This window comes from Ambystoma mexicanum, chromosome 5q, assembly GCF_040938575.1.
Source record: "Ambystoma mexicanum isolate Mex_15411 chromosome 5q, UKY_AmexF1_1, whole genome shotgun sequence".
NCBI classification, from domain to species: Eukaryota; Metazoa; Chordata; class Amphibia; order Caudata; family Ambystomatidae; genus Ambystoma; species Ambystoma mexicanum.
Genome location: NC_090933.1, coordinates 1,260,017,841 through 1,260,037,079, shown reverse-complemented (window position 1 = coordinate 1,260,037,079; position 19,239 = coordinate 1,260,017,841). Strand labels below are relative to the sequence as shown.

Below are 19,239 nucleotides of genomic sequence, written 5' to 3'. Positions count from 1 at the left end.
ATCATTACACTCGGTGTTTAACACTGAGCCAGTAGAGGTTTTGGGGCCAGCAAATGGATTCCTCATCTTCTAACAGCAGTCGAATTCCGACCACGGGAGCAGACATGCCTATATTTGAAAATCAAAAACCTTGAGATTTCTCGGGCCCGTCATGCATGCACGCCTTGCAGCACCTCCAAGTACTACACACTGTGCCCTTGTGTCACACACACACACACAGCCATGCCAAATGGACATTTAATATGTACAAATGTGAAAAAAAACAATGCAGCAATTGCAACTTACTATCAGCATCTCTAATTTATTTCTATCTGGGAAAGCATAAATATTCCTGTAGGGTTAACAATTAAAAACAACTGCACACATCTGTTCTGTTGAATTATTTGATCATCTATTCAGCGCAAAAGCAGTAGCTTACATATTTATTTTTAAAACTCCTGATAAGGCACAGGGAGATAAAATTACCCGTTAAGGATCACATGGTTTCGTAGGTGCTGAAGCCGTGATTTGAGACTGGTCTACAGCTTAAGCACTAGACCACATATCTTCTCAGTTCTAGTTGTTAGGAGTATGTGTTAACTTTTGGCTTTCAGAACACTGTTTTTTTAACTAGAGCAGCAAAGAAATGGTAGTAAAATTGCTTGGCAAACATATCAATCACTAAAGAAATATGTTAAGCAAAAACAATATGTAGTCCCCACTCTCCGTGCCCCCATGAATTAGGAATACAAATGACTTTGAGGTTTTGCAGAAGTACTTTCAAGACTTAAAGCCACGTAATAAAAGATACTGTGATAAATCGCGTGCTTATTGGCATAGGCAACCTGCGTATTTACATGCCGACAATGTTAGATCCTCCATACATGTACACCCTCCGTGTGCCAACTAAGAACACACAATGAAAACGTGAGACAGTGCCAATGCTTTTGTCTTTAAATAAGGCACAGAATTGGATATTTCAGAGGAGCTAGATTTGGTCTTTCTGATGCAAAATGGCCAAAGCCCCCTTCAATCTTCATCACTATTAGCAAAAGACGTGTAAAGTGTTTAAATGCCCCAGTGGAGGCCATGTGGGTGGACTTTGCTTCTCCAGCGGCGCACGCTGTGTCCCTCAGTCACGATATCTGGTATTTCCATTGAAAAGGTTTCCAACTGAACCTTTTCCATCTAAACATAGCCATCGAAAATATATGCATTGAATGCATATATATATGTATGGTAAAGGGTTCATTTTCGTTGGGGTGGGGTTTTAAGGGTAGAAAATAGGGGGCTGAGGGGGACCACCCCCCCAAAAAAAGAAATATACAAAAAAATGCATTTGATGCAAATATTTTCAATGGATGGGTTTCGATGCAAAAAACTTTAGTTGGGAAGTTTTCGCTGGAAAAACCATAAACCTTCAGTCACAGGTATCCTTTGATCCTGGCTGAGGGAAGACAGCCACTGCATTTGAGTGCAGCCCTGACAATCCCGGAGGTTTCATGCTCTTACCAGGAGACCCGGAGAAGAGCATGAAAACCCAGAGGGTAGGGAGGTCTGCTTAGGCGGGAGCTCCTGCTCAACAGGTCCGCTGCTTCAGGCTCCTCCCATTACGTGCCCACCACCCACACAAATAAAATAAGGACATCATTTGGGCAGAAGAGGCTCGTTACCTTCGGGACTGACCCTGGAGGGAGGGGTCTCTGCTGCCCACGGTATCTGGCAGAGTGCCCCTCCCTCCCCGGGGTTGATGCCCCCTCCCTGAAGAATCGCAAACCACATTATGATCAGGGGAATGTATCAATGCTTGTATGCAGGTGGAAGAATGAGACTTCTGCACCCTCCACCTGGCAAGACACGGCTGGCGTGCTGCTGTCAATCAATACATCAATTACTTTATATTAAAATAATGTATCCATCCAAGGACAAACATTCACACCCATAATGAGAAGTTATTTCCTTGGCTCCCTAGAAACACGTATACCTTATACACAGGGGCGTGGCAGCTCAGAATGGGCCTAGTGTGGAGAGCCCTAGTGTTGCAGCGGTGGATGAACTGGAGGAGGGCCTTGGGGGACCGCCCCAGCCTCCTAATCGCCTAAGTGGGAACCCTCTTAAGTGAGAAGTCCATGAGAGGGAGGGAGAGCGAAAAGGAAGAAGTTACCAGGTGTGAAGGGCAATTTAACCCATATAAGAGAGGACTCCACAACACCTACAGTGAAGAGTGATGAAGCAACCCTAGTAGCAGAGAGTGCACTGTATCACTTATTCTAGGAAAAGGGAGAAATCGTGATAGGGCCCGGGCTATGGGATAGCCCAACCCTTTGTAGTGAACTGGAGCATTGTAACCCATGATCAGGAAGTAGTATGCCGGACACTACTCTTCTAGCGTGGATTACTAATAGCGAGCAGGACGCTATAACCCTGTGAGGAGGACAGGGCAGAGAAGCAGATGGGTGCTATATCTCTGCGACTGAGAGCAGAGGAAGGAAGCGGCTGGGGGCTGTAACCCGCTTGTAGTCTACAGAGTGCGTACCTAGAAGCCTCAATTACAAAAGGTTGTGAACAAAGGTGCCCCGGGCTTCTCGGTACGCACCCTGCAGAGCGCAGAAGGAACCTGGGAAGCAGAGCGCTGGAGCCCACAGTAGGTAAGTGGGGGGGGGGGGAGATGGGTTAAGAGGTCCGGAGGGTGCTTCATAGCTGGCGGGAGTTCGGGGGGGGGGGCGAAAATGGAAGGGGAGAGGGCCGCAGACAAAAGGTTGCACCAGTGGGATAGCGACCTTTAATGCTGCAATCCACGGTGTGACCTTTTGTGCGCTGCCGCCAGGGAGAGAACCCTATAAGCCTGAGTCGGCAAACAAGAAGCGGCTGGTTGCTACATCACCAAAGACTCTTGTGCGCTAGAGAACCTGACCACTTCTACTTGGGTGCAGTTCCGGAGACAAAAGCACCTTCAAGAGGTGCACCTTCCTGAACCTACATATTACATGTATTGCTTACACTCCAAAACTCTATCCCATGTGTGATGTGAGATTTTCCCTTCTAAAACATCAGTGACCGGGGTGAGGGACCATCGCCGAGCAAAGACAACCATCCAGCGAAACATCTGTCCCGTATTCATGACATTTGCCCTTCATAAACATAAATGACGAGGTGGGCCATCGTTGAGTGCAGATGATCACCAAACCTGGCGGCTCCTCCCCTACCATCTTTTTCATCTTGTTTAACGTTCTGACAGTGTGCGCGCCATGTCTTTATGTGGCCAAACGTTATCCATCGCTACAAAACTTCATGTAACCGTTCTAATTGACAGCGCACTATCAACCACAAGCTTCTTGTCTGCATTTTGGTGACCACCATGGTGGACATTTGTGAAGGCTTAGGTTAATCTCTATGACCAGATGATTCAGAATATCAAGACTAAATGTCCAAACTTCCTTGGAGCCCTACCAGGCTGTTACTATCATCTCCGTATGCGAGTACCCCAAAGTGCACAGAGAGCAATCTTGGGGTACAAGACTGCAAATTTTATGAAATTCGGCAACAGAATATCTAAGCCAAGAGTGGTGATAAGCCACTTTTCCTTTAGGCCTCTTTCGTCGTGTATTCCTGCTGTGGCGTCTCCTGACGGACTGGTGTGGGTCTGCACCCACATGTTGGAACAAAGGGTCAGTTTGCGGAGAAACATCAGAACAAGCCACGCACAGAACAGTCTTGTGAACAGCGGCAAATGCGTTCCTGGCATGAGGCGCAACAGCAACTGCGTTTGTTACACCGCTAGAAGTGAATGCCACCCAAAATACAAACACTTATACCCCCAGTTATCTGCCTCACCTCCTGATTCTGTTCAGAAGGCTCCATGTGATCGGATCGAAATGTTTTCATTTAATGTTTTTTTTTTTACTGGTCGATTTTGCTGCAAATCTAGCCGAGGAAGACCCCCTAGAGCTCCCTCTTTAACATCCCTACATTAGTTATTCACCTAAACCCACCCCTCACATATATCTGCGGCAAAATCTGTTGTAAAAAAATCAATGAATTCTTCAACGAAAACCTCTCCGGCCAAAACTCCCTAACCAGTAGCACTGAAATCAAAATCCTTTGTACATAAGTCAAAAGCCTAGCACTTACATGTGTAATACGGGAGCACAAGACCACCCCAAGTTCAAGATGCCATTTTATCATTTCCATTTATTAAAAAAGTGATCCTCAGATAATGATATCAATGTAATTGGACAACCTCAACTCTCTAAAAATTGAAATGAAATGAGGTGCAACAGCAAAGGCATTGGCTACGCCGACAGAACAGCCACGCAAGCTTAACTCACACATGGCAAGGTGCATCCAGGGCAGCAGCACTGTCCTAGAACAGGCACACAATTCAAAGTCTTCATCCGCAGAGGCTTTCCTCATCCACTGCCTGAGGGACAGGTCCAGCACAGCCTCAAGGTCATCCTCAACTTCACAATAGCAATGATAAGAATTGGAGCAGTGTCATGAGGGACAGAACCAGCACAGCCTCAAGATCATACTCAACTTCCCAATGGCAACGAGACAAATTGGAGCGGGTTCACCGTTAGTTTCTGGAGTAGCATTTCCTATCCCACCAAGAGCCCCACTAACTTCTCCACCCCACTTGGTTCTGGGATTATTTTCAACAGATGGGTTTGAAAGACACAGAATTGATATTTCCATGCCAGCCTGACACCCAGGGTTTCAGTCTGACCACCCTTGCTTCTGTGCCACTGTCATGCAAGTCTGCATCCAGTGATTGGTGACCGCGGTCATCAGTCGTGTTAGGGGTTTTGAGCCTTACCTGGCACGTGGGGGTCCTCCAGGCCGGTGGGGATTTTCCATTGGTCCACTTGCAGCTTAAGCGCATTCACCTCATCAATGTCACCTGGGACTCTGAAAGAAGAAGACAAAACTGCAATCAACAGCAGGCACAGTCCTCAATGTAGGGTCAGCCTGGGTTGCAGGCATGCCAATTTAAACAAAGGGGGTTAGGTGAGGGCCGCAACAGAACTTCCTAACACTTCTAGGGCAGGCAGACGTGAACCTTGAAAATACTCTACACACCGGATCTAGAAATGAACAGAGATTTTCCAGCACTTGCAATGCACACTTCCTCACTTTCCTTCCTCAATGAGCCCGGCCCTCCATCAGAATGCATCGGGGGAATGAAGTGGATTGCGGGTTGCCACATATTTGACCATTCTTCATCACACAGTGTGAGTGCAGAGACTATCTACAGTAAAATGATATTAAAATGAATCCCTATAATTGGGTTTACTGCGAGCCTTCCGAAAGTATAGAACATATGTAACCTTTGCAAATATAATGCTGATAAAGAATTATAAATGTTGCCAAATGCCAACATTTACATTTTTAGAAACATTAAAACCAATTGCATATTTTCTTAGATGTATATGAAAACAAATAATGCATATGACTTGTTTCTGCATAATTAACATTTGTGATACTAGCCGATGGTACACATTTAACAGTGCTTTTATGGCAGGTGTGATCTCCGTTTGGACTGGTCTCATTCAGCAGAGTTTGCCCTGATGAAGGACAACTCAGTCTGAAACGCATTGGCCGTGTTGGCATCTGCTCATTATTGATTTACATGAAATTGATCACCTTGCTTTTTCAACCAGTGTGCAAGATTTATCTTTCAATATCAGCTTGTTGAAGGATTCATTCACTTATTGACTTTCTTCAGGGCGTGCAGCCCTCGCCGCAAGATAGCTAGCCTTGGTCCTTCTTTCCATCATCAGGAGAACATTCAACTCAAAATGTCCTCCCCATTAACACAATAACCATCCATGACAGTGTGTAACGTCCTTTTGCCAACAGTAGTTTTGTTCGATGGAATCTTTACCAAATAAATTCTATCAAAAAAACTGAACAAAATATATATGGGATGGGTAAAGGGTTAAAAGGGGTGAGGGTTTGGGGTAGTTAACAGTAAAGGGGAATGGGGGAGGGTTTGGTGGAGGCCAACATTAAAAAAGTCCATTGGTTTTTTGATGGGATTGGTTAATGGTAAACAAGTCCATCGAGAAAACGACAGTCGGTAAAATGACATAGAACACTGACAGGGCCAGCTAACCACACCTTGTCAAGAAGGGCTGGGGATCCCACCCAGACTGGAGGGGTGTGGGGAGTGCCCTACCAGGTCGATTGCCAGAACCAGTCCTGCCCCGAGGGTGGGAGTGGAAGGGAGCAAGTGTCTATCCTTCTTTTGTGTGCCTGCATGCATGTGATGAGGGCCACCTTGCCCCATGCCGGTACTGCACGATGCGTGCCAGTTAGTTTCGGTTTGTCCTAGGAAACTACAGTTCCAAGAAGACCCGGCGGTAGAAGAACGAGCGAACAGCCCGATTGGAAGAGAAACATCAAGAGAGCCCCAGTCGCCAGAATGACCCATCCACCAAACAGGCAATCCCGGCGTTGCACAGGACCTGCACTCCGAAGACGACTACAACAGACCATGAGGTGCTCTGTTCCGCCGTACAATGCGCTCCCTCACAAGGGCAGTACCTGTTACAAGGCTGCAGAGTGCGCCTATTGTGAATCCGGCATCCTATACATACACCAGGGACCCTGCAAACAAACTGAAACATTACAACTGATTGTTCCTACAATGGGCCATCCATTGCCAAGAAGCGGCCTATCATTAAGGACCAGGGCTTAATGTCCCTTTTATGTTTTCACTTGTCTCGAACACCTACCAGGGGCAAAAGGAGGCCATCAGATGGCCCGGGAAACCAGGCGAGGGAGGTCTCCAATGGAAAGCAAAGGTGGAGGATAAGAACGGGGATGAGAGACGGGAACATGTGGATTATTCGGGTGAGGTTAAAGAAGGAGAACGAGGACCAATAGACCAGGCGGAGGAAGGATGGTGGAGAGGAGCGTGGAAAGGAGGTTAAAGAAGGAGAAGGAGGACCAATAGACCAGGCGGAGGAAGGATGGTGGAGAGGAGCGTGGAAGGGAACTGTTGAAAGAGTGTGAAAGGTGAGGCACTGGTTGGTAAGAGAATGTGGTACTTGGTTATAAGTGTGTGTGAAAGGTGGAGATTGAGAGTGAAATGAGGGTGACTTGACTTGGAGAGAGTAGTAGAGTATAGAGGGGAGTGGTGGTAGTGTGGAGAGGGGATTAGTAGCAGTGTCTAAATGAGTGCAATAGTTATGGGGGAGCATAGTAGGAGAAAGTAAGTTAGATAGTGGAGAGGAAGAGAGTAACATTGGGGGGAGAGAAAGGAGTGCCAGTGGGGTCGAGTAGTAGGGAGGAGAGATGGGTGGGAGACAGAAAGAGATTGCGAGAGCAACACAAGTGTCGGGAAGTAAGAGACCAGGTGAGGCCCGAGTAGTAGGGAGGAGAGATGGGTGGGAGACAGAAAGAGATTGCGAGAGCAACACGAGTGTCGGGAAGTAAGAGACCAGGTGAGGCCCGGGTATCCAAAAGGCACCTATCATTGTAGACTACTGCCTTTGGTGATGTTAAGTCAGGGGCCAGAGAGAAGAGACCAGGTGGGGCCCAGGTATCTGAAAGGCTCCTATCATTGTAGACTACCGCCTTTGGTGATGTTAAGTTAGGGGCCAGCGAGAAGAGACCAGGTGGGGCCCGGGTATCTGAAAGGCACCTATCATTGGAGACTACTGCCTTTGGTGATGTTAAGTCAGGGGCCAGCGAGAAGAGACCAGGTGGGGCCCGGGTATCTGAAAGGCAACTATCATTGTAGACTACTGCCTTTGGTGATTTTAAGTCATGGGCCAGCGAGAAGAGACCAGGTGGGGCCCGGGTATCTGAAAGGCTCCTATCATTGGAGACTACTGCCTTTGGTGATGTTAAGTCAGGGGCCAGCGAGAAGAGACCAGGTGGGGCCCGGGTATCTGAAAGGCACCTATCATTGGAGACTACTACCTTTGGTGATGTTAAGTCAGGGGCCAGCGAGAAAAGACCAGGTGAGGCCCGGGTATCTGAAAGGCTCCTATCATTGTAGACTGCTGCCTTTGGTGATTTTAAGTCATGGGCCAGCAAGATTGATCCCAGAGAAAGTTTGAGAAATAAGGGGTTGGCACTACGGCCATCCGGTCAGTCCATTTATTGATCTCTAGTGATCTCACCATCGGATACTGATCTCAGCATCGGTTACTGATCTCAGCATCGGTTACTGATCTCTAGTGAAAATCCCGGGTTGGAGGGACACCTGGAGTAGGGAGGTATTGGCCAGCACTACACGAGAGAGAGGGATGCCACTAGCCATCTATTTAGATAATAAAAACTCTTGAGCTGTCTTTGAGAGTTGGTGTGTTCTTGAGGACATCTGCAGCACATTTCTGAACCAACATATTTAACTTGTGAGATTAAGTTGGTCAAATAATGGAATAAAGAGATTTCTTTCTTAGAAACAGTGTGCAGGGTTTCGCCAGTTTACGGTTTAGCTGACATTATTGTATATCTATGAATCAAACCAGTGGACAGACTTTTCGAACCCTTGTCACCTGAAGCCGTGCATTACTGATTTAAAGGACATGGGTTTCCTAGCCGTTACATTATACACATTTTACAGTTGCCAGTCTTACAAGTATACTGCTTTCACCAGAAATAACTTTAGTAATGTCCTTCTTAAATCCACCTGAGTACAAGGGCATATGAATCGCAATCAGTCATCTACCCCAACACATGGCAAACCTGCCCATGTTTCCTCTGCCCCCAATAGAAGGCAATTGAGAAGTATGTGTCCATTCTGGTGTTGAATATGAGAGTCCGGCCATCCCTCAATTCTGGCTTCAAAGGGTGTCCTCCATTACTAGGTAATCCCCCCACCCAGAATGTGCAGCCTTTGCCTGCCTGCTATCCCAAAGTACTACACCTTTAGAGGAGAAAGCCACCCGAAGAACAAATGCTTCAAATCTGAGGTGTCCATTTCTCGCAGTGCTTCATAGCCCACATTATCCACCTCGCCTCTTGCTTCTGTTTTGAATATACAGCGAGGGTGCCAAGTCTATATTAGATCTCACCACTGATTCCATCTGCCCAAGATGCCTCTCGGTACAAAGAGTATTGTTCACTGTTTAGAATAAACCTCTTGTTTCCTAGCCATTCCAGCAAGTGCCATTTATTTATTTATTGCATTTGTTACACGCCCAAACCCAAGGGTATCACGGCTTTGGTTACTTAGCCAAGTTTCTCTAAAAGCATTAAAACCAGAAACCATTACACATGAGTCCAGAGTCTAACAATTCAATCTGTAATAAGACTGAACAAGACCACCCAAGGTCAAGATGCTCGTTTCAATGCCATTTTATAATTTCTATTTATTAAAAAAGTGATACTCAGATAGCGATATCAGTGTAACTGTTCAATTTCAATTCCCTCTAAATATCACATTGAGTTTTAACTTTCAGTGAAAAATGCCTGATTGCATTTGTCCTGAATTGCAATGGCATGGAGGTGGATACAATGCTGGTGTGTAAGCGGACACCGATAGGCTGACTTGTACATTCTGATGTGTACAGTGTAGTTGTACCTGAAATACAATCTCAATACAAGACAATTTAAATAGAAATAGAGGCATCCGATGAGCAATCGGGGGCCACTTATTGCTCTTCAAGACTTACTCCGTTTCCTAAATATAATGTTCCTTTTCCGCCTAGATATACTTATAAGATTAACGTCAATAATCCTTTGTCAATTCCCATAATAAATCTTGTATTTTTTCAATGCGTTTGTGACATTTGCAATAGCCACAAAGACATGCATTTTTGTGCATCACGCACTGTTTGTAAGACCACATCATGGTTGGCTACGAGATCAGCCCCGATTATCAGCACCGGCAGAATCTTATTGTGGTACTTTACCTTCGTCCCAAAAGGTCTGCTGGAACTGTGGTACTACACATAGAATAGCCAACTCTACCGATCAAAGGGATATCCCCATCAGAAAGTCCCCAATGGCCGAGATCACCGACTTAAATATAAAAGGGTTCAGAGGAACATTATAATAACTCATGTGGAGAAGCCGGGGGAAAACAAGCCTAGAGAGGCGATCAGGATTTGGCCTAGTTGCATCAGAGAGTGAGTCAAGGCTGTATTAGAATGCAGGGCCTGAGAGTGCTTTGTAGGGTGCAAATCAACAACGGTGTACTGTGAGCAACTCAGATTGTAACGCTCTTAGCGGAAGCCAGAGTAATCTCCCGCTGTTCATGAGTATATGTAAGAAATTCAGCAATGTGGCACTTCTAATATGAGAATTGTACTAGATTGACCCATGTAACATTACTGTAAATGAGCAGTACCCTACCCCACCCCCTCCCCCACCACCGTCATACTGGAACAGCAAGAGAAGAGCTGCTTGTGGGAACCCCTGTGTTGTCCCTGTACCGTGTACGAGAGACGATATGCACTCAGACAACCATACCGAATGTACCCTCACACTGAGAGACTGGAAGGGTGTCTGCACGCACTATTGGACATCATGGATCGCTGAGTGACATCTGACGAGGGCGTAGCGATGTCATGAAGACGATACTGACATACTGAAACAATATGAAAATACTTAAGAATGACTATGTAACTGAAGCAACAAGAGAAACATTTATGAATTGATAAAGTAATCATGTATGCAAAAGAAGATCAAGTAACTTGGTGATCAATAAGTGTAAATATGCAGCAACACAAGGTAGATAAGCTTGCTATAGAGGAAAATATAACATGGCTAGTACGGCCATAATAGGAAAATGGACGCCAGCTTGTGCAAAGATTCATTCTAACTACCTCAGAAACAGACAGGGTTGCAGATTCAGGAGACACTGGAAAACAGCTTTGTGTGCAAATGAAGAGGACTCTATGTTGGCCTGGGAGCAAGGATGTTATTTCAAGGAATAGCTACAAAGCACACAGGGAACATAGGGAGGAAGACAGATCAGTCATGAGCGTGAGACATATTTCTCTTGAATTAAAGAAGATGAAAACAATGCAATGGTTCTGGCTTATAGGTGTTGCAAGCTACACCCAAAATTCAAAATTAAGAATGAGAGAAAGTGGCACTGCATTCTGAAACCTCATGTGAAGGTTACAAGTGTACTATAATAAAGGAATACTGTTAGAAAAGGGAGAAAGTGACTGCCTTCTGGAACGTGGAATGGGGTTCTGTTCGTCCCGGGCTGCATCCTGGATCCTGACGGGAAGGGTTGCACACACACCATAACAATAAAGGAACACGTCTGAAACGAGAGGCAGTCACTCTCTTTTCTGAAACCTGGAGAAAGGCACACTGTCTGGAAAGAGAACAACCTACACGTCTTTCTGGAAACTGTCCTAAGGGTTTACCATATTGTATGATCATTGTGATGAAGAAACATTTAAATACTGTGAGAGGAGCGAACAACCCCACTGTAGTCTGGATCCTGGGGGGAAGGTCCACAAGTGTGTGACCTAAGGGCTTGAAGGTTTTGAGCAAGAGAGCAAGAGAATAGTCAAATTCTGGGACTCGAAGGAAGATTCCTAAATCTTCCAAGGGCTCTTTGCCTTTACATGGGTTCTTACCGCTTGCATCCCTTTTGTGTGATCACTTGCTGAGCCATGTTGGCTCTGGGATCCTGGCCTACCACCCTATCTTTTTGCATCCCTTTTGCGTGATCACTTGCTGAGCCATGTTGGCTCTGGGATCCTGGCCTACCACCCTATCTTTTGTTCAAAGGGAGGCCTCACTTCAAGCCCTTCATCCCTTCTCCACTCTTTGTTCAAAGGGGGGTCCCCCATCCTTCACCAACCTCTGTTGGGTCCCCCAGCCTCTTCACCGATCTTTCCGGCTCTAGTCTTCCGGTTCTGGCTCTCCAACCAGGCTCTTCCCTTTTCCTCACCCCCTGGACACGGACCGTTGCCACTCTGCCCTTAGCAGCACAGTAAAGAAATGTGCAGCAAGTTTGGTGCAGTCAATGTCAGCGTGGTATCGATGTGTCACTCCGAAAAAGATATGCAACCACGGAATTCCTAGCCATCTAACCTTGAATGCAAGTAAGAAAGTAAAAATAATCAATGCATCCATCTAAGGCTATTAATTTTCATGCGCATGCCACAGTATAAAGACGCTTAGGGCATCTTTATACTGTGGCATGCTCATGAAAATGTACTGGTTTCTTTCGATACAAGATTGGTTCTAAATTGCAGGACGTACTGTCAATGCGATTAAACTACACACGACCTGCCCATTCTTGCAATACAAGCCTCTGGTACAAAGGATTCAGTGCCTGCCAAATGAATGCCTTCTGTTGCCCAGGCTCCCTATAACATTACCTGCCCGCGCTAAGCGCCAGCCAAGCAGGTTTGACACATCAGGCCCAAACAGAACCTCTAAGCAAGTGTGTATATCATTTACAGGGACATGTTATGCAATGCAAATTGTCATTTATATAGCGCCTTTTTCCCATTGGTATGGCCTCAAAGCGCTGTTGGTTGACCACAACCTTGGGAGACTGACGTCCAAGGTGTGGGAAATTCATCAGAGGAGTTCAGAATACATGTGTGCATTTTAGCCAATATGAAGGTAGGTAGAGTTGGCCAAGTCCGTATTAGCTACCCATGTCGAGCTGGCATGTGGAAGGGTGCTGAGAGGTAGTATGGAGAGTGTGCGAGTACAGGAGACTCATTGGGCTTCATTATAACATTGCCAGTCTGGTAACAACGGTGCTGGACCGGCAAAGTACAAGTTTGTGCCAGTGCATCCGTCCTGCCCATTGCCACTGAGTCCTGTGGGACTCGAATGGGGAGTTACTTTTTCCGGCGCCTGGCTTCAGGGACCGCCGGGGCTGTAATGCCACAATGATTTCCCATTGCCAGGCATGGCTACCGCCAGAGTTATAATGAGGCCCATTATGTGTCCAGCTAGACTGACTTTTTGTCATGGGGGGTAGCTGCATTCTTATGGCATAGTTGTTGTGCGATGTGTCTTAAAGCATTATATGATAACAGATGATTTCGGGTGGGTGGCCGTGCCTTCGGCCATTTTCCATAAGCATGGAGTGTGATACGTACCTGTGTCTCCTAGTGGCTATGCTCAAAATACAGCTAAGTTTAAAGCAGTGGCTAATTCAAAATGCAGCTAAATTTAAATTGGGTACATTATTCAATATCATAATTCTCCCTTCCTCTATATTGCAATGAATTGCGCAAAAAAACAAGTCGGCGAAATCAGATTTGCAATAATAGGATTCGATATTTTGCCATGATACCGTGACTATCATTATTTCAGAGTACATCCTAAATGACACTCTGAATGTTTTGTTATTTCTATATATAATGTCTGTGTCCGCTTTCCTAATGTGGGTTTTTGCTTGTGCTCAGCCTCTACTTTCCATTGCGTGGCCTTTCGTTTTTAGGACCGACATGTTTCAGTCTGTCTACGTTTATGGGCTTTCTTCAGGGGTAAATATTTTCCTCCACTACTTCTCTTCCAGTACACTGGACTGGGTATCCTGTAGCTGGGGATATCGCTAGTGTGTAACCTTCTATGTGGAATTAATACATAAATACAATTAATGCATGTTCATAAGAGTTGAACATTATGAACAATCAAAAAATGTAATTGCTCATGAATCCTTCTCATTGCCTTAATGGAGAAGGCCCGCTTCCGCCATGTGTAAACACGTAACAGGAGGCTTCTGATAAGTGCTGTCAATTATCCCAAAAGTGCCTCTTAGTTCTCATCAGCAGAGCACTATAAAAACCAAGAGAAATCAGCAAGCCACGACTAATCGGAGTCTTTCCGTTATGTGGGTTGATCTCAGTGCCCAAGCAGGGTGGACGCAAAAGCTGGTCCTATCCTCACACTTGGAATGAAATGCTAAACGTCCTACTACCTTTAAGCTTTATGGGTAGGACTCAAGAGGCTGCTGCCAATTCTTTCTATTCAACAGATACAACATAGACATCCCCCAAGATCCAGCAAGTGTCAGGGGGTCTGTTCGGGCTTCTCTGGATACTGCAGTGAAGGGCGTTCCATCTTGCCGGGCCTGGCTTCTGTGTGCACAGGCGCTTCTCCTGAGGGTTGAGCCACTGACAGGCGCTCTGTTCACATGGAACCCAGAGGGAATCCTCTGGGAAGCCTGACTGATGACACTGCTTTCATGTAAAGACAGAACTAGTTCTGTACCAGCCAAAAATGGGCCATGCCTGCTTTTTACGGACAAAGGAAATTGACGTCTAATGAACACTGTTGTCTGGGGATATACAGTAATGAATAGCCGTTAGGAAACCACATTAAGCTTGTCTTTTGAAATATAGTTTCCTTAAATGACGCTTTGGGCAAACGAAATTGCAAACCTTCATAACATTCCTAAGCAGTGATTGTGCGTCTGTGGCATGCACGTTGATGTATTATTATAAAACCTTTATCAGAATTGTATTTTCGAAGCAGATATTTTTTGATGTCGAAGGATTGAATACATCGTATAATGTTTCCAATTAAATAAATGCGTTTCCTTTGTGCACTGTTATCACACCTGGATTTGCAGAAACCAGGCCTACACGCACAGTTGCACAAAAAAGGTGGTCGCCCTGACATTGGCTTCAAAGGTGAAAGAGTCTACATGGGTCAGTTTCCCAATAAGCGAAAAGTAAACATTTTGGGTAACAGGAGACATGCTTTTCTTTCCTAAAGTAGTAGCACATCCTATTCTGTGCAGCAGTGCATTGGAGGTAGAGACATAAGGCTGACTAGGCCCAGGGTGGCAGAGTGCCAGAGTGCCAGAGAAGCAGCATTATTTTTTCAATTTATTAGTCATTTTTTAAATATAAAGTCATTTTTGAGTCTGGCAGATCCACAACCCAGCATGCAATTTTGTGCTGTTAGTAGTCATTCCACTCTGACAACTAAAATCTTTGATGGCCAAACTTGTGTTTATGCTTGATATTTACAAAAGCTTTATTGTTAGAGTGACTTTTCTTTAAAAAATAAAAAGGGAATGCATACTAAACCAAGCGTGCTTTAGGTATTTAGTGATTCAGTCATTCAACTCTCACAGACATATGAGACGCATATAAAGTTGGTCATTCTTATATTCCCAAAATGCTCTTCAATATGCCAAATCCTCATTGTTTTTATTGGTGCAAGTTCACATTATCTTTGGAGTTCTTTCTAATCAATACACACATACACTCTGTTAAGCAATCACTTTTATATTCAAATACACGACATCAATTTTTTTTTTTATCGTTGCAAAAATGCACGTGGGCTTTCAGCGCTTTATAAACAAATAAATAAATAAAAATGACAGTTTCCCCTGAGAAAAGTAAAGGTTATAAATGATGCTTCATTTTACTTTATTAAACACACGCCTATGCTTAAAAGCACAGAGATCCCGCAGGTAGTGCTAATGATGTTCAGAAGCAAGCACTAATTTCCCTTCCGGCCTCACATTTCAGAGGTCTGTGGACGCTCAAAAGTAGCAAGCATGAAATAGATCATAGAGAAGTAAAAATGGCAAAGAGTAAATCTAAATACACAAGTGCATCAAGAAACCTGTGAAAGGATACCCAACGCCATATTAGGGTTAGAATCAAAACCGTGTGCCAAAGGTACACACTGTTTCACAGCTATACAGGTGTCTTGTAAAGAAGCTGCTCAGTGCTAAGCAGGCAAATGGCATCCCTGCTGGGTTTATCATGTGTCTTTGATGACAATTTGCTGCACACTCAGTAATACCAGGCGTACCAACTGCAAAGTATGTCACACAATGCGTAATTGTGATGTTTATTAATTATTGTCACATGAATTATATTTTAAATACATGGTAGGACTTTTACTGTGAAACAGTACTTCAAAGGGCAGCAGGACATCTATATCTATACCCACACATCAAAATGTTCCAATGCATTGTACAGTGCAACCAACTGTACGGAGTTAACAAACAATTTAAATTACCTTAAATGCAAGCTGGCAAGTCCCATATCCTAAACCACACCCACAAAGGTAGTATTGTGCTGGAACGCCAGATCCATTGCTCAATTTTGCTCTCGGAGTGTTGGGTATTTTGCACAATTGCACAAACAGCAATGATGTAAACAGTATGTACCACTTCATTGTTATAAAAGTTGCCTGCATAGTGCAGCTACCAGGAATGCTGTTGCTTTCCACACATTAATGTTCAGGGTCGCCCTGTACTGGGGTGTTTATGCCCAGGCAGGGTTTACAAACTTCACTTGTGATTTTGCCATATTTTAATGGTGTTCCATACCAAGGGATTGGAGGTACATTGGCTGCAGCAGGTAACCTGCCTTATTTCCATTTGGCCTCTGCTAACACCAGAGCTGTATCCACGAGAAGAGGGTTGTGTTATTTGTATTCAACATTTTTATAAGATGTGCCTGTACCACTTGCATATATTTCATATGCAAACTTTGCCATTTGACAAGACTGGATATGGAAATGTAGTTATGTTGCATTAATATTCCATACCAGTCCAGGTGCTTCTCATAGTGACAGGAGGCAATTTGTGAGATAAACCATGCATTCGCATTGAAATCAAAATTCCTCACTCCAACCTTCTCTCACTTGTGTCCAGTTGGTAGACAGCCTATGTTTTGATTGCTTTCTCTTAAAGACTGTTTTCGGACCTAACAGAAAGTAGACAATTAGCGGTAACAAGTACCTCCAGTGCACTCAACTATAGAACACAGTGCTTTCCCCAAATCTTGGGCAGCAGAGATCTGAACACACTCTTTCAACTAACATAACATAGAAGATAGCATGTACATTAAAGATTGTAGTGTTGTAGCAGCTGAGCGGCACTACTTTGCAAAATTACTGTGCAGTCACTATTGCACAGTACATTGGCTGTTTACAGGGACGGCATGATTGCAGTCTGCAGCTGCAGGAAGGAACAAACGGCCTGCCTCCTGTAACAAGGATGGAATCAGTGAAGACTGCCTTTACATTACGAAGGAGGAGTTTTTGAGAAGATTGTTAGGAAAACATGAGCAAAGGGGATTTATCAGCACCCATGGACTATCTTTACCTATTTAAAGAGAATTGCCAGTTTTAGGGAATGGGATCTGGAGATCTGCTTATGGACAAACTACCTTTCACTTGAAGGAGCAGATGGATTGTGGGCATTTGCCACTCAGACAAAACAATATATTTCACCACTAAAAAGTATAGATTTTGCCCAAGACACTGCATTTCACCTGTTAAACTCTGGGCACTGTCTCACTCAAAGGAAGGATGTGTAACACGTTTACCTGTTGAAATCCCAGGCCACATGAACTAAGCGCGACCGATTATCTGAAGGTTTAATGGCTCTACAGATTTCTAGAGGGAAAGAGAATCAGTCCCCTGAAGGAAGGGTGGATTCTCAGAGACAGAAACATGTTTTCCTTGTAGGAAGTAGGGGTTCTGGAAATTCACCCACGGACAAAGAGCCTTTGGGAAGGATGCGTTTGTGGGATTCGCCAATAGACGAAGAATGTTCTATCTGTAGAAAGAATGGGCTCTGAGAATCAGGACAAGGACAGGACAGAGAAAATGGCATTAACGAAACTGTGCCAGTAAGAGCTATACAAACACAGGTTATCCCCCTTCCATTGATCCATCAGCATCATTCTGCACGCACACCCCCAGTCCAATCTAGGGGCTCATTACAGCAGCACTTTATTATCTTAACAATCTTGCTTTATTACCTGTGCTCTTGTCTAGGCTGTGAATATTTAATGGGATATGGGTTTAGGGTGACACTAGGAGAATCATGTGAAGTCAAAATAAAGAAACCAATACTGCATTGAAAAACATGGCCTCAGCCTTAAAACAATTGTTTTTGTCTCTTCGGTTCCCTGAATACTTACCTAGGCAGTGCTTCATCGGTTTCTGAATTCTGGATGATGTTCGTTCAACTCCAGGATGAGTTGATATTGGATTGGTTGTGGCCCCAGATGGCTTTACGCTCTTCAGCCTGAATCTAGTCTCTGACTGACACTGCTCTCTCTCTGGCTTAGCGTCCTGCCACTATGGTAAACCAGCAGCTTGCATTTGTGCTCCAGCAGACAGTGCTAGTCGAATCTCCCCAGCTCAGAAACATTTGTATACATTTTGGGACGTAATTTGACCAAAATGCCAGGGGTAGTGGAAGTGACATCACACGACCCTTGACCTCTGATGGCATCCCAGGAAGTGATGTCATTTGACCCACCCCAAAGTGACATCACGGGAAGCGATGGAACACAACCTTTCACCCCTTGACAAAACAGGAAGTGGCATCACATAACATTGTTTCTAAGTACAATACGAAAAATATGGTTAGGATATCACTGTAAAGTGATATATATTTCGTACAAGAATGGATCACCATATATTTTGTTACTAGCAGCGTGTATAGGCCCATATTACCAAATGGCAATGAATGCAAGCAGACTTTGAAGGCTAAATGATAATGATGTGGTATGATATAGCATATAGAACATATATACATACAATATGACCCAACCTGTGTTGGTACTCATTTATCAAACTCAGCAGGATGAAAAGCTGACTTGAATTTGCTGGGAGTTGAACCTGTAACCTGCAGATCACACACACACAGCGCATAAGCGAGCGCTCAACCCAGTGAGATATCTTACCGGCTACAGCTACCTGAAAACCAGCCACTGCAGAAACAAAGAGCCACATGCTGCAGGCCACAGACCAGGAGCCTCAATTAAATAAAAATAATAAAAAAAGTGTTTTTGTTTTTTAGGGGTAGCAATGGAGACCACAGGAGTAGCAAGAGGGACCTGAGGGGTTGCAGGTGCGACCCCTAGCAACCCCTAAATGACAACCCTGGGGTCGGCTGGTGCCCCAGCATGCCTCTTTGCTGCATGCTATGTGTTGAATTTGTAAAGTAACAGACAGCTGCAGCAGTCGAGGCCTAATTAATACAAACATCAGAAGTCAATATAAGCAACGGCATGTTGAAAGGAAGATGAGTCGATTTGGACAGTCTTAACATCATGACAGTGTTATCTCCAAGCCAGCGCAGGACTCCAATTAAGATTAAAGTGTGTATGTCAGTGGCATAAGACAAAATGAGGAGGGTCTGTGAGCCCTACTGAATGGGGACCCCCAAACTACTCAAAGAAGCATATGCTGCCCCACAGACCCACAAGCCGACTTGGGCCAGCATGAATGCGCAATGCACATGTTTTGTTATGTTAAGTTGACTTATACTGCGCACCGTTACCATTTGCATGGTCTCTGGGGTTGGGTAGATTAGTGAGGGAAGAG

At 44.7% G+C, this 19,239-nt stretch overlaps 1 protein-coding gene across 2 annotated transcripts in view; it reads right to left on the bottom strand.

Moving 5' to 3' along the window:
• ARHGAP39 (Rho GTPase activating protein 39) overlaps window positions 1-19,239 on the bottom strand; it is a 1,402,702-nt gene that overhangs the window by 61,528 nt on the left and 1,321,935 nt on the right. For both annotated transcript variants that reach the window (XM_069621770.1, XM_069621771.1), the window contains one exon: window positions 4,796-4,887. In XM_069621770.1, coding sequence (XP_069477871.1) covers window positions 4,796-4,887 — 92 coding nt within the window. The remainder of the gene's footprint in view (window positions 1-4,795; window positions 4,888-19,239) is intronic.